This window comes from Cimex lectularius, unplaced genomic scaffold (assembly GCF_000648675.2).
Source record: "Cimex lectularius strain Harlan isolate CLEC.00 unplaced genomic scaffold, Clec_2.1 scaffold112, whole genome shotgun sequence".
Lineage (NCBI taxonomy): Eukaryota > Metazoa > Arthropoda > Insecta > Hemiptera > Cimicidae > Cimex > Cimex lectularius.
In genome coordinates this window covers 378,652-395,471 of record NW_019392699.1, presented here as the reverse complement: position 1 = coordinate 395,471, position 16,820 = coordinate 378,652, and the positions used below count along the sequence as shown (strand labels likewise).

At 36.0% G+C, this 16,820-nt stretch overlaps 1 protein-coding gene across 1 annotated transcript in view; it reads right to left on the bottom strand.

The window, feature by feature from the left end:
- Positions 1–680, bottom strand: part of LOC106664622 — an 85,467-nt gene extending 84,787 nt beyond the window's left edge. Inside the window, exon 1 of the mRNA XM_014390530.2 lies at positions 546–680. Within this exon, the coding sequence (XP_014246016.1) occupies positions 546–609 (64 nt within the window). The 5' untranslated portion in view covers positions 610–680. The remainder of the gene's footprint in view (positions 1–545) is intronic.
- Between the last annotated feature and the right edge of the window lie 16,140 nt (positions 681–16,820).

Sequence of the window (16,820 nt, the reverse complement as noted above, 5' to 3'; positions counted from 1 at the left end):
TTCTTCAGACAGGGCAGCCAGGTGACGTAAGTCGTTGCAAAATCACCATCTGTTTGCCAGCGGATTATTAATGAACATTTCCGCTATTTTTAATTGATTTCAATTATTTATAAATAAAATTACTGATAATTAAACTATCAATTTCTTGCTTTCATCGGCTTCAGGGTATTTTCTTTGCCTGAACAAAATATCGATTCAACATCAAAAATCCTTTCCAAATAACGCATGCAACATATTTCATAAATATTAAAAAAGAAAGTTAAAATCGTATTTCATTAAAATATTTTAGTCCTCTTGGCTGTGCATATGCTTTCAACCAGATGAATTTAAAATCACGTTTTCAGTAAATGTCATTGACTGCACTCTTTGGACATAAAGGTATTCAAAGTTTTTACCGTGGCCTTCACAATTTCTAAATAAAATATTTTAAAAAAAAGTTTTTTGACTTTGACATATCACCATGAGCGTAATCAGTAGGAAGAAAATTAAACTAAACCGACATGCATTACTAATTCTTAATCACGGGTCGTACGGATAATATGTACCTTTTGCTCCAGCGATCGCCAAAACGGCGGTGACGGCTATCCAAAAAGGTGTGATGTGCCGCATGTCGATGGCACGTCAGAAAACAACAGTACAACCGCCACAAGAGGTAGGCATGCTAGAACTGGAGCTGGAACTACTCCTGTTCGGACCTGACGACTGGTCCCCACCATCGCGGACCCCTTCTTTCATTTCTTGGGCCGCACACCCACCGGCCCACGGGTGCACCCCGTCTGCCGTTGAGTCTTAACTTATCAGAAATCATAAAACTGCAGGGTTTTTAAACCTGTCTATTGGAAAAAAAAATTTACAAACCTATAAACGCAATTTAAAACAGCAGGTATTCAACCGTACACGTACATATCTTACTTTTAAAAAAATATTAATAATAATTGTTTTTGCATTGTCTTATCATCTAGAATTCACTCAAACTTTCGTCCAAAATCTGACTAATGATCTTGGTCCTAACACTGTATTTTGCTTGCATTTAATGCTTCTACGTATTAATTTTATTAATAGCATAATAAAAAAAAGTCGTTGATAGTATATAGTAAATAATGAGGAGGGAAAATTCAAAAAGGTGGGGGTTTAGATGGGAAGTTAGTGTCCGAGTGGATCGAGGTCACGATAGGTCAAGTGGTAGAGCAGCGGCTTATTTAGCCGAAGTTTGTGGGTTCGAATCCCGTTCATGACACTGAGTTTTTGACCTCAACTAAAAACCTTAATTAATTGAAAGATATTAATTAGTCAAGCGGACCACGAAAACTAGTGAATATAGTAAAGAATATTGATTATGAAAACCTGATCTATAATGGAAATGCATCTTTGTAAATATATTACAAATATTTATGTATTGAGTGATTATTTTGCGATTTTTTTTTAATTTATTGATTTTATTGATTGATTAAACGTTTTTAAATCCCTAACAAAAATTTACCAAAATCATGAATATATGTTAAATTGTAAATAAACAATGTGACATTTGCGGGGTTTATTTTATTTATAAATGGAAGGAACTTTGTTTAATTAAATACTGTAAGAACGCCTGGTAATAAAGATATAACTTAGTAATTGAATTTAACTTATTTATTTACCCTATACCTAAATAAGTATTTTTTAACGGTTGTTTTATTAAAATGTCTCCAATGTAATTTTAGATTGATGAAGTGGGAAATTTATGGGCCGACAAACAGCTGAGGTCATCGCCGGCGCTCTGTGTTTTCCTTCTTTTTGTCTTCTTTCTCGCGTATTTTGTTTTAGACTGCGGTCATTTAGGCGTCCCCATTTGGAGGTCTGATTTCTTACTAAAAATGCTTTTAAATGTGTACCCCGCCGATATCCTAAAGTGGTAGCATCTTGTTTGTACCTCAGGTAATCAAAACAGAATAGAAATAAAACAATACATGTATGTTACATACTCGCTCGACCCTTATCGCAACCCTTCACATTCCTCCCTTATCACATCTTCACGTGTTCATTACCAAGAAACCCCTCTCCTTCGTTACATCCCTCAACCCTTGCCAATATTCATATTTTTAAATGAATCCATTCCGGACTTTCATCGAGTTAAGACCGAAGATTCCCTAATTGGAATTGGTGACTCCAATTTTGTATTGTGTAATGAATAGTGTTCTTTTTAAAAACTATTTCAATTCACGTAACACCATAACTAGCGCAGTCTGTGCAGGACAATTTTCGCTTTTGCGGAATCGAACTTTTCAGATCCATCAGTTAGAAATTTGCGGATCAAGTTCATCGAGAAGATCATAGGACAACAACTCTCGTAATATTAAAATTGTAATCCTTTTCAATTAATTGAGGTTTTTAGTTGAGATTAAAAAGTCAGTGTCACGAGCGGGATTCGAACCCACGATCTTCGGCTAGATACGCCGCTACTCTACCACCTGAGCTGTCGTGACTTCGATCCACTCGGACAACAACTTCCCATCTCAACCCCTCTTCTCGAATTTTCCCTCCTTTTTGCCATTTTTCATAATTGGTTAAGCGGATCACGAAAACTAGGGAATTAAATTGAATGTTCTAGAAGAGTGCCTTCTTACTGGAAATTTAGCTGTTTTCAAATAAAAAAAATAAAATAAAAAAGACGCCGGTACTCTACCACTTGAGCTATCGTGACTTCGATTCACTCGGACACCAACTTCCCCATCACAACCCCTCCTCTCGAATTTTCCCTCCTTTTTGCCATTTTTCATAATTGGTCAAGCGGACCACGAAAACTAGTGAATTTAAAAAAAAAAACCATTGAATTTACAATAATTCCTCATTGCCTGACCGAAGCCATATAAACTCATAACTACAACTGTTTCATAACATATTTCAGAAAAAGACTATAAAAATCGTACAAACTGAAGACGGCAATGTACTACTTACCACAATCATAGAATATTACGTTTTTTAAGTTTTATATGTAAAGCACTCATTTTGATAAAGGGCATGGCACGGTGACTACCTTGACATTTTGTCTGTTGCGGTTTGTTGCTTACCTCCCTTTCCTTGTTCGACCGAGGACGCCTGGGCGTCGAAAGTAATTTGAACAATAAATTATATTAAATGCTTTAGCAAAATCACCGTTGTCTAAATTTAATATAAACTAAATGAATTAATAATTCCTTAATAACGTTATCAATGATAGAACCAATCGCTTGTTAAAAAAAAGATCATTTCATGTTCCGAAACAATAGTTTTTAAAAGTAACAAGTTATTTAGGTAATAGTTTCTCTCACAGAGAGAAAAACTATTAGCAAGTACCCAGAGTGGTTGTGTTGTTGGCTCATTTCCGGCACATTTTGTCTCTATTTTTCTGTGGCGCAATTATAAATTGTAAAGGTGAGAAACTGAAGCCATTGTCATTCGCCGTGGGAGTATGTGACGAACGGGATTCCTGTCGTTAGCCACAATAGTAAAAAAAAGTGATCCTTAATATTAATAACAACTATTAACAGTTTTAATTGAACTCTTTTTAAATTTTAAAAATGCTAGTTCTATTTTTTAAGGGTTATAAAAAACATTACTTATTTATAAATAATCCATTTATATTTTAGTGGTCAATTGACCAAGTTACTTCATTCAATTAATTATTCTTTTAATGTAAGGTCTTGGTTGAGATATATTTATAAATAATGTTTTGAGGAATTCACTAGTTTTCGTGGTCCACTTGACCACTTAATATCTTTCAATAAATTAAGGTTTTTAGTTGAGTTTAAAAAGTCAGTGTCACGAGCCGGATTCGAACCCACGACCTTCCACTACTACTTGAGCTATCGTGACTTCGATCCTCTCGGACACTAACTTCCCATCTCAACCCCACCTTTCAAGTGTTTCCTCCTTTTTGACTTTCGAATTTCAATATAATTAAGGCTACATAAGCTCTGTAATGCATAAAAGGTTCAGTTCATAAATTTTTTTAATCAACCCGAATGAGAAACAATCACATAAAAAAGAAAAAAGAGAAGTAGCTGTCTATGTTTGTTTCCGATCTTCTTGGTCGGTCTGGCCTCGCACTTTTTCAATGGGCCAACTACAGAAGTGAGCGAAATTGGAAATATTTAGAATGCCCGTAGGCTTAGTTTACACCTCGATAGCAAGCTTAACTTTGGTACCAACACTTGTAAAAGGTTGATAAAGGGAAGTGTGCTATCAAGACTCTGTTCCCTTTAATGTGTAGAGAATCTGGGATGTTCCCCCAAAATAAACTCATTATATATAAAACCATAGTTAGACCAATGCTGTTATACGCCTGTCAGGTGGTGTTACACCAGACCGCATCTCACGATTTTTGAATAATTATCGATTAACTGTCACTAATCACCACACATAAATTTTTAAGGTTAATTACATCCTCTAAAAGAAGTGTTCGTATAAGCTATATGCACGAAATTTTAAACATCCCATACATTAAGGATGATATCAAAAGGACACTAGCTCCTTTTATGAACGTAGCGCTGAGAGTACAATATGACAGTAAAGAATGTAGGAAACTCTAACCTCAACAAAAATTGGAAAGACAGGAGGGTCAAATACATTTTAGTATGACTGCTTTGTATATTTATTCACTGTGATATTATTTATTAAATTGTTAATTTTACTGTTTATATATTTATTTATTTACCAAATTAGTAAATGTCTGACTATGTATTGTACAAACCTATTCAATGATTTTAACTTATAATATTTAGTAATTATTTATTAACTTGCTTATTTATTAACTTATTTATGAAATTAGCTAATATTAAAATAAATGTGTTGTTTATCAAACTTATCTATTGTACATATGTAGTCAATGACTTATGATTTATAATTTATAATATATGTAATTATTTGTAACTTCCATATTTATTAATGTATTCTTTCTGCAAGTGGTTTTTAGTATAATTTTCACAACTGTTCTTATTTCTCTAGGCCAAATCAACAAATATTGTAAATATACTTAAGCCCTCTGCCACAAGGATGTATAATGTCCTAGACATTTCCCCTTGTATTCACGTTGAACAAAATGTATTGAAAAGTATCTAATAAATAAACTCGAAAACTCAAAAAAAACTTAACTTGTTTAAATTATTAGAAGCTATGTATAAAAGAACTCGATTATGCAAGAAAAAGTGTAATAATGATTATGGATTTATGACACAGTTATGAGAATTTTTCTGCTCAGGTAATCGTAACTTTATCGAATAATGCAACCCTCATTCTTCCGCTATCTTACGTTATATATATATGTATGTCGTGAGAACACTATTTTTTTTAAAGAAAAAAATCTTTTCAGAAAGAATAACTTAATAAACTTAAAGATTTGTTATTCAGAAAAATGAGTTTTAATTAGATTACTTTTTATTGTAATCGTAACTTTATTTTGCATTCAGAAATTTCCGTAAATCCATACTGGGACTATTTAAAAGCGTCGTGAGAAGGCTATTTTTGTATAACTAATTAGTTGTGGAACTGATAATAATTAATTGTGGAAAGATTGTTGTTAAAGTAGTAAAATTATTGTTAAGGTATATTGAACAATTAGAAAGAGGATATGTAAAAGCCGAAGAAACACATTTTATGTCTTCTTTGGACGCTCGAGAATCCCCCTCCAAAAAAACTCAAGAAATGCAAAATGGTGAAACCAGAGTAGGAATGGCAAACTTTAATATATATGTATGTATATACATTTATATCCAAATATCGTGAAAAATATATCGATATATTACTTTTAGGTACATTACGACTATTTTAGAATATCCATATGAGCTAGCCCAACAGGAAGAAAAGTACGGTATTAATTGCTTTATTTTCATGGCCCGCTTGACCAATTACTATCTTTCAATTAATTAAGGTTTTTAAATGAGATAAAAAAGTTTGTGTCACGAGCAGAATTCGAAAATTGAAAAATGGCAAAAAGGAGGGAAAATTCAAAAGGTAGGGTTGAGATGGGAAGTTAGTGTTCGAGTGGATCGAAGTCACGGTAGCTGAAGTGGTAGAGCATCTGGGTTCGAATCCCGCTCGTGACACTGACTTTTTTATCTCAATTAAAAACCTTAATTAAATGCTTTCATTGAGATATTAGTTGGTCAAGCGGACCATGGAAACTTGTGAATATAGTAAAGAATATTGATTATACATACTCTCAGACAGGCAGGCAGCCAACAAGCAATAAATTTCTATGCTTTCAACTCCAAACTAGTCTGGGTGTCTGGCCTAAACTGCCTAATGACTCTGGGATAGCAAAACAAGTTTACTTTAAAGTGGGTTCCCAGACATAGAATGAAATGAACAGGCTGACCATTAGCCAAAAACGGTGCAACCCTCTCACCCATGGCACTAGAATGTGTCTCACCATCTCACTCAAGATGTGCTTAGTCGGAACTGTAAAAAAGGATGGAGAAAGAAAAACTCCAACACTCGATCGAAGTCACGATAGCTCAAGTGGTACAGCGCTTTATCATACGCCGCTACTCTACCACTTGAGCTATCGTGACTATCCACTCGGACACTAACTTCCCATCTCAACCCCACCTTTAGTAGAGTAGCGGCGTATTTAGCCGATGGTCGTGGGTTCGAATCCCGCTCGTGACACTGACTGTTTTATCTCAACCAAGACCTTACATAAAAAGCATAATTAATTGAACGATTAATTAAAATTAAACAATGCGTATGGTTATATATAACCCACCACACGTGGTATATCCCCCCCCTATTTGTATGAATGTATTTATTTGCGTGAATTAATATATTTGTAGTATGATGTGAGGGACGGGTTATTGGCATTTCGTTGGTACTATACTTCCGAAGTGTAGTGGCTTGTCCAGAATGAATGTATTTATTAGCGTGAGAGGTGATGCGTGAAGGACGTGGCTGTCAAGGAATATCGAGTACTCCACAGGCCCGTCAAACAATTTTGATTAGGATAATTTAGTGTATGAATGGAATTTGTAAATACCGTTTGAATGTATTTATTAGTGTGAAAGAAAAGAAGCCGCAAGATCACGATAATCTTCCGACCTCCAATTTAGTTGTAGTGCAGGTTAGTAAATTAGTGTGAATGTGATATATGTGTATAAATATTATATCTATATATTTTAATTTATCAAGTGGGAGGGTAACAACAAATAAGATGAGGAATATCCTAATTAGGTGAATCGGAAGGCAACAGTCGTTTAGTTGAGGCACAAGAAGTCTCAGATATTATCATACATTTATCCAATAATAAATAAGAAAAATTTATAGTCAAGTTTTTATAAATTAATTTTTTCGTAAATAAAAAACGAATATATCGATACATTTCAACGAATACATCGATATATTTGAAGTATTTATACTCAAATATATCGATAAAAATATACTATATATATGTATGTAGAAATATATGGATTTATATGATATATCGATATGTCGTTGCCATTCTTATGCCAGAGGGTAGTAGCTTTCAAGAGAGGAAAAGCACAACATAGATTTCTCTGGGGAGATTTAGCAAATAGCCGATGCTTGAACAAAGGTAGTCAATGGCTGACACGAATACTACTACCAAAAGTGTCACATTCAAAATCCAATTTCTAACTCACCACTGGGCATCGACTAGTGACCCTAAACTGCAATTGACTCGTGACCAACTGACTTCAAGTTCAGTCAAGTCAGTTGGCCACGAGACAATTGCAGTTTAGAGTCATTTATCGATGCCCAGTGGTGACTTAGGAGTTGGATTATGAATGCGACATTCGAAAGTTCGCAAAAATGGAGACGAGTGGGCGAGACTTTTTTAGATTGTTATGAAACCCGGATTACTTTTTAACGCTCCAATAACGGATTCGGAAGAAAAGTCAATCTTTCTCTCGGAGTTATCCGTCTGACTCTCTACCACCAAATCTACAACATAATCTTAAGGGCGAGAACGATATTGTGTGAAATATGGCTGCAAGTTACAAAAAAAAGCAAAACCACATGGCGCTTAGCATGTGGATAGTAACGTACAAATATGTTGTAAGTAAATAATGGTTATATTTATATTATTATTACACTTTTTTTAATATTACACGCCCATACAAAAATTACTGAATTGAAAAACAAAATGATTGAATTATCGTAACCAAATTGTTTTTCAAATAAATAAACAATGCTTACATGTGTACGGCTTAAATGTTGCCAAAAGTCGGAAAAAATTACAAATAAAAAAAGTTCCTTCCTTTCTGGTCGTTGGGGACAGTAGTGATAGTTGGCCCATAGCTTAGGTTTAGGCGTTGACACGGCGCTCATCACTGTAAGGTAAAGGTCCCGGGTTCGAATCCAGCGGCCCTGCATTCGAACCCGACTAAGCCAGGAACACACTTACTCGATGCTACGCCATTCGACGCTACCCGACGCAAATCCAAACTCCGATTTTCCATAAGGTTGCATTACCCCCGTGCACATCTACCCGATGCTACCCGACGCAAATCCAAACTCCGATTTTCCATAAGGTTGCATTACCCCCGTGCACATCTACCCGACGCTCTGCGATCCCCATTGTCCAGAATTTCGTCGGGTCGTATCGAGTACAGTCGAAGACAAAAGACCCGGACTCTCATATTTTTATTCAAACTACATGTATTATTGTCGTTATATCAATTACAACATATTTATTTTAATGTAAACCAAATTAACTGTGATTAAAAGCTAATTAGTTTTTATTTAAAAAATTAAGTTTAATGGTTTGGTAGAAAATTAATCAAAACACCGGAATACGATTTTTTGATTTAATGAATTTAACTAACAATTTTTTGTACTCGCTTCGGTGGTACATATACTAAAATTGGAACAATTTATTACTCGGTTTTACTCATAAAATTTAATTAACAATTTATTTCATAGTTTTGCTCGTAAAATTACACCATTTTGTAATGTCGGGTAGCATCAGAACAGGACACTCATATTTTTTGTAGTTTATTTCAAACTAAGTACATATAATTTTGTCGTTATATTAATTACAACATGTTATTTTAATGTAAACCAAATTAAACGAGATAAAAAATGCATAATTTTTATAAACATTGTTTAATTATGATGGTTAGGAGTAACTTTATTTAAAACAATTAAGTTTAACCAACAATTTATTAGATGGTTATGCTCATAAAATTTAACTAACAATTTATTATGAGGTTTTGCTCAAAATAGTGCATTAAGAACAAAAGATGCGTTGCGATTGTGATAGTGATTATTGTGATAAACGCTGTGGACTGTACGCGACGTGTGCTTGCGTCGGATAGATGTGCCCACCCCACCAAAACGTGGCAAGGCGTCGGGTAGCATCGGGTAGCGTCGCATGGCGTAGCATCGGGTAAGTGTGTTCCTGGTTTTACTCACAAATGGGCTTTTTTCAAAAACACCGGCACCCTGGGGGTTTATATGACCTCTGCTGTTGCGAACCCACGTAAAGAAAAAGTATTACGACATTTGGAACACGATTTATCCCACGGTAGAGTTAAAAAAGGGACAAAATAGGAAAAGGGATTTTTTCACATACAATCCATCGTGTAACGTTCTTTCCGTTCTGTTGTGCAACATATAAATAATGAATCTCTCGCCGAATCTCACCGCAATGAGTTGTTACGTGCCGAATAATGAAATCTCGTGTGAACCTTATCGGCTAACAAGAATACTGCTGCCAATCTAAGCAATCAATTGGTTTAAGGTTAATAAGTTGCCTTGTTTTCATTTTCCTCCGAACAAGTTTCGACAGTTGCCATACTCCAATTATTTGAGATTTTTACCCTTGGATCCTATTTGACGATATTATTTCAGCCGTTTTATTTATTAAAACTAAACTGGCAAGCGTTAATTTTACATTATTATAATATCCAAAAGGCTGGTTGGTTTCATCCACTGATGTCCTTCTAATAAATCTAATCAAGTTGAAACTGCGGTCTAGGAAACAAGGTAGGGTTTGGTTTCGGCTTCAGTAGTCTCATAGGGTGACTTTGTCCTAGCTGGCTCACTGATATTCGAATGCCCATGCAGTTTATGAAACGGGTTCTCATGACATCAGTCAAGATGTCTGATTAATTCAGGTACCGATGAATTATATTCTCTGCGTACTTAGAGGCGTATCGACCATGTACTTTAATACTTAGCCCGGGTGATCTTGTTATACATTATGACAAACGGGAGTTTCTTCTCAAAAGCCAATATAACTGTAGTTCTTTAAGACCCAGTTGTATAGTCTTATGTTTAATGTGTTGGGAAGATTTTTTTTTAGCTTATTAAGCATTCATGCCAGACCTTGACAAATTGTTGATACGTACCTCTAGAAACACGGCGGAAAATATATGTATCTCTTCTATCTCTCGCTCTATTATACCAGCAATTCTGTACACTTGATTTATTTTTGGGTGTTTTGTTCTAAAGCCAAGTTGATGATTTGGTATGAGGCTCGTTTTTGGTATTTCGATGGGAGGTTTAATCTTTTATGTAATCGTTTCTCGAAGAATGTAGAAATCACTTGAAAGAGCGGCTTTGGTCTAGAGAATTCTTAAGTACGTGTCGCAACTTGATTTGGTGGTTGACCAGTCTTCGCTGTCATTGTTATTTCGGCCACTTTCCAGATGCGACGAAAATGTTTTAAACTTATTGCCGCAATAATAAATAGGGTTAGTTTTACTATACATTTCATATTTCATTCTTTTAGAGTAATAAACTTGTTGACTTTGGGAGTGTATTTTCATCACATAAGGAATCAGATGAGGTTTCATTCGGCATTAATATTTGTTTTAGGTAATTTGCCAAAACAGTTAAACCTTGATCGTTAAACCTTTAAATCTCTCCCTCCTCTCTCTCTCTCTCTCTCTCTCTCTCTCTCTCTCTCTCTCTCTCTCACACACACACACACACACGCACGCACACACACGCACGCACACACACACATACACACACACACACATACTGTATTTCCTCTCACTGAAGGTGAAACTATAACTAACATCATGCCGCTCCCAAGTGAGAATGATGAAAATGTTCATACAATTAGTTGAGCCAAATCAGACTCAGGTTTCCCAAGAGACTGGAAGTGCCAATAGGAGGCCTGATAGTGGATTTCAGCGCATTATGATGCAAAAGGAGGACAGGAATATGGTCTATTGGTACAAGAAGGAATCCTTTCCATAGTGCCCGCCAGATCCTAAATCAAGGATAAGATGTTTTGGCAAGGCCTTCATCAACAGAAAGGATTCGTAATGCCTCGCATACATCTGCCTTTTGAGATGACCTGCAGCAACAGCCCGCCACGTGCAACTCAGGAGAACATGGTGCAATGAGCGGAAGAAGATAACACCAATTGAAATTTTATTATGCTCACTGATGAGTACCGTTCCTGTTTGTATAGTGACAGGAGACGGCGAAGAGTCTACCGAGAACGGGGGATGTCCCAATTCGTGCTCCCTTCAATGCAGTGTGGAGGAGGTGTAATGGTCACACACACACACACACACACTCTCACTCACTCACTCTCACACACACACACACACACACACACACACACACACACACACACACACACACACACACACACACACACACACACTCACACACACATTGGTTGAGCCAAATCAGACTTATATATTCCTTGGTTCTTCGGAGGATCAACCAGTTTGGTTTCACATTTCTTGAAAAGTTTAATTCAGACCGAAAAGCTTTTGAAATAAATTTTGTTTTTCTTGTCCAATCTTTCTGCGAGGACCAGAAACTAACTGACTTATAATGGAATGAGAGGTAAAAGCAGAAGATTCCCTCGGTTTTGGCACTTTTTATCATTTTAACGTTCTTTCTATCCGGTCAATTTAAACGGTGTATCTTCCCTTCCAGCGAGTCACTTCTGTTCCGTTGATAAGGTCATCCGCTACCGGTTAAGGTTAGTCACACTAGGTGACTTTTTACCGATTAGTGTGCTCTTTATATAATTGATTGGCCACAGAATAATTCCGAGGAAAGAACGGGCACGTGACCGATCAAATATACCACTAGCGATTTCACCGTTCTACAAAAATAATCAAAATCATCCCGAGTGTAGAATTTGCAACGGAAGCAACTGACAATAGGGAAATAGCGAAGAAAGGCGGATCTACCGGCCGTTAAGTTATCTATGTCAGCAATAATTTCACAACTACATTACCTTTTCAATACATTGTCATTAAGTGTAAATTTCACCGACGGATGTTTTACCGTTCCTAATATCTATTTTATTTGTTTTATTATTATTATTAATTTTTAAGTGCGTTTTAACGTCTAAGGTCATTTCACGCCCTAACATTTAAATCTTCCATCTTAGGTGGATATTCCCTCCTGAGTGCTATAAACCTCTGACTACAAACATTAGCCATAAACTAAACTATCCTATTACCAGGATTAATTATTGGAAAAGATTAAGTAATAAAGAAGGCCAAATGTATGCAAAAAACCCATTTTAAATTGTAAAATTTTTTCCAGTTCTTTAATTAGAAGTTTGAATTTTTGTTCCATATTTTGAGCATTTCGTATAGGCTTTTATGGTCAATAATAATAATAATCTTTCAATTAATTAAGGTTTTTAGTTGAGATAAAAAAGCCAGTGTCACGAGCGGGATTCGAACCCACGATCTTCGGCTAGATACGCCGCTGCTCTACCACTTGAGCTATCGTGACCTCGATCCACTCGGACACTAACTTCCCATCTCAACCCCACTTTTGAATTTTGAAAAATGGCAAAAAGGAGGTAAAATTCAAAAGGTGGGGTTGAGATGGGAAGTTAGTGTCCGAGTGGATCGAGGTCACGATAGCTCAAGTGGTAGAGTAGCGGCGTATCTAGCCGAAGATTGTGGGTTCGATTCCCGTTCGTGACAATGGCTTTTTATCTCAACTTAAAACCTTAATTAATTGAAAGATGTTAATTTGTGAAGCTGACCACGAAAACTAGTGAATTTAATAATAATAATGGCGGCAGGCTAGCAACAGTCTCAGCATGAGTATAGGCTCATCGTATAATGCTTCCATTCAAATATAATAAATACGCTAATACTACTTAACAGTAATAATGAAACAAATAACATAATATATATTTTTTTGGTGGGGGGGAGTTATCTTTCATTATTTAAATTGCGATTTTGAGCACTGTAGTTTATCACCCCGTGATTTGTAATTTCTTTTATTTCATTTTTCCGCTTCGGCAACCTCAAAAATTTCTGAAAAAAGAAAGAAATCTTGCACGCAGAACTCTCATTAAAACTCTAGCAGACAAACATTTAAAAATATAAGAAGACCTATTCGCAGTCTAGTGAGAATCACAAGTTCTTTTCTCTCAAGTTCCCCAGTTGGCCATTTATGTACAACTGGCTTAATTTCTTTCATACTGTCTCTACAGACATTCCATCTTGCCGCCCACCTTAGTTTTTAACATAAACGAATATATCACCTGGGTTGGAAATTGTTCTTTGTGGATGGTTTGTAACGTTCTTTGCCTGTTGATTAGCTATTTCATTTCCAGAAATGCCGGCATGACTAGGAACCCAAACGAATACGACATGTCTGTTAACTGCTTTGATTTCTAAGATGTATAGGTCAAGTGAGAATTTATTTTTGATAGCTTCGAGACCACTCTTCTAATCAGAGCAAATAATGGCATTACAAATTATTGGGTTGTCCGGAAAATAATGCAGGATTTTAAGTTTTCATTAAAAAAAATCTATATAAAATATTCTGTTTACGTTTACAGGATTACTCATTTGTATGAATGTCAACACTTATTAATCCTCTTCCAAATGATATTGTTTGTTTACCTCTGTAGCATTCCGCTACTTGGAAATAATTCAGTCATCCTTATAATGTCAAAGCGAGAATTTCGTACGATTTTCTTTTACGAGTTTAAACTCGGCCGAAGCGGAGCCCAAACGGCTAGAAACATTAACCAAGTCTGGGGCGAGGGTTGTGTTAATGAGTGCACTGTGCAAAGGTGGTTTAAAAAATTTCGGGAGGGAGATTTCAGCCTTGAAGATGAAGAAGGTCGTGGAAGGCCTTCCTCTCTTAATGATGATGTTCTGCGATCAGTGGTGGAAGAAAACCCCAAAACAACTGTTCGAGAACTTGCAGAGCAACTCAAAGTCAGTAAAACGACCGTCGCTGACCACCTCAAGGCGATTGGAAAAGTGAAAAAACTCGAAAATTGGGTTCCACACTCATTAAACGATCGCCAAAAAAATCAGCGCTTTGATGTTTGTGCATCACTTCTTTGTCGAAACAAAAATGACCCATTTCTGGCCAGAATTGTTACATGTGACGAAAAGTGGATTCTCTACGATAACACTAGACGTTCTGGACAGTGGCTCGACAAAGGAGAAGCTCCAATACATTTTCCAAAGCCCCCAACTCATCAAAAAAAGGTAATGGTTACGGTATGGTGGGCTTCATTTGGTTTAATACACTACAGCTTCTTAAATCCTGGCGAAACCATCAATGCTGAATCATACTGTAACCAAATTAATACCATGCATCAGAAATTGGCAGTAATGAAGCCCTCTTTGGTCAATCGGAAAGGGCCCATTTTGTTGCATGACAACGCTCGACCACATGTGTCACGTGTAACGTCACAAAAATTATTGGAGCTTGGCTATGAAACTTTGCCTCACCCACCCTACTCTCCGGACCTCTCGCCTACTGACTACCATTTTTTTAGACACCTGGACCACTACTTACAACACATAATATTCAAAAATCAAACGGAACTGGAAAATGCATTTATTGACTTTATCAATTCTAAAAATTCTGAATTCTACTCAGACGGAATTAATAAGTTACAAACACGTTGGGAGAAATGTATTGAGAGTATGGGAAATTATTTTGATTAAAGAACATTGCTTTAAAGTAACTAGTTTCTTTTTTTTTGTTTAATACCAAAATCCTGCATTATTTTCCGGACAACCCAATACTTGCGATTCTTTTATAATACTAAATGATCTGTTTACGTGAAATTCAGCTGTGTGTATGCTAGCCTCCGAACCGACGGTAAACCTAGGTAAATATGCTACAGTTTTCCAGTCTGAAATCATAGCGATTGAACAATGCGCCAGAGAAATAAAAAGGCTAGGAATATGTATCGCCATTTTCTCTGCCAGGCAACACTTAAGGCCCTAGCCTCGTGCGAGGTAAAGGCAAGGGGTGTTCGGATCTCCAAATAGGCCCCGACGGATGTCAGTGACACTAATGACCTGACCCTGGCATGGGTCCATGGACATTCGGGACAACTTGGACTCTCTGGGCCCTGAACCCTACTGTGGCTTAGCGGCCTGCCACAAAAGAGGATACATATAAAAATGGATCCTTAATGAGTCCAAAACCTGGCGGAACTATACCACAAGGACGAGGCACACGAAGTGATTCCTAGAAGGGGACCTTTACCTTCCAGCGATGAGCGCCGGGTCAACGTCTAAGCCGTTGCGGCCAGCAACGCTCCTCGTATCTCCTTTAAATTGATAATATTCACTTAAAAAAGTAAATGACTTAATTTATCGGTTTTTGATCTCGAAATGCATAAAATTAATGATATTTTCCAAGCGTTTCGCGCAGTCGTCAAGGGATATCGGGGAGGATTTGTGAATCAGTATTTGTAAGACCAGGAAGCAGAAAACATAGGCCCAGAACCTAACGATAACGAACTGGAATAAGTAACGTTCCTGTCCTACAAAACAAAGGAGAAATTGTCCAACTCTGGCGGTGTCAGTAATAACAAACTTGTTGGTGAAAAGAACTCTCATCCAAAGTGGCAATGTTTTTGCCCTTTGAAACCTACTTTCGCGAAAATTGGTGTAAATTAATTTTACGTCTAATATTTATAACATTCCTAGTGCCAGCTCTAACATCATTTTTCTCTTGATTGAATATATAAAAAAATATATATATCTTGCATTGTATAAATTCACTTTTCCACATTCAAAATGTAATTGTAATATGTAAACAATGTTTGTAAATCCCAGGCCCTGAAGATGATCTCAATAAAGATCAAAACGTTGGCACGATAAAGAAAATGTTTTTCTGAAACCTACATCACACCAGACCGCATCTCACGATTTCTAAATAAATAAATTACTATCAAACATTGAAATCGATCTGTTATTTCTATTTAAACAAACGAGAATAATTCCTGACATATAATTATGCTATTTTGTGTATTTTCTTATAGAAATATTTTATATATATTTTAATGGTACGTACGTCATTAAAAAGCCACGTTGCTCTTCTTTCAAATGGTCCCTTTGACGTGAAAATCTTTGTAGCCTTTTTTGATTATAGCCGTTTCAATGACGTATTCAGATAACGACCTTAAAAATCGGAAAAACTTTAGATGTCAAAAAATTCATAAATTTAAATTCAGCTAAAAATTTATATTTACTGGTCTCTAAAGGCGCTAAAATGAAATTTCATATTAGTTTCAAGAAAAAAAAATTTAACCTAGTAAATCCCTGGCCCTGAAGATGATCTCAATAAAGATCGAAACGTTGGCACAATAAAGAAAATGTTTTTCTGAAACCTACATCACAGCAGACTGCATCTCACGATTTCTTTTTAATTGAATAAAAGAAGTAAATATACTAGATCAGATAGATAAAGATAAATAGATATAGAATATAATAAGATAATAATAATTAGATATGATACTAATAAAGATAATAATATAGGTCGGCCGTCCGCGTGGGTGAAAAAAAAACTGTACGATCACGGTGGCAGGGAATAACGGCCGTCACGGAACAGTCACATCACTGATGTGTATGATTCGACTTTAA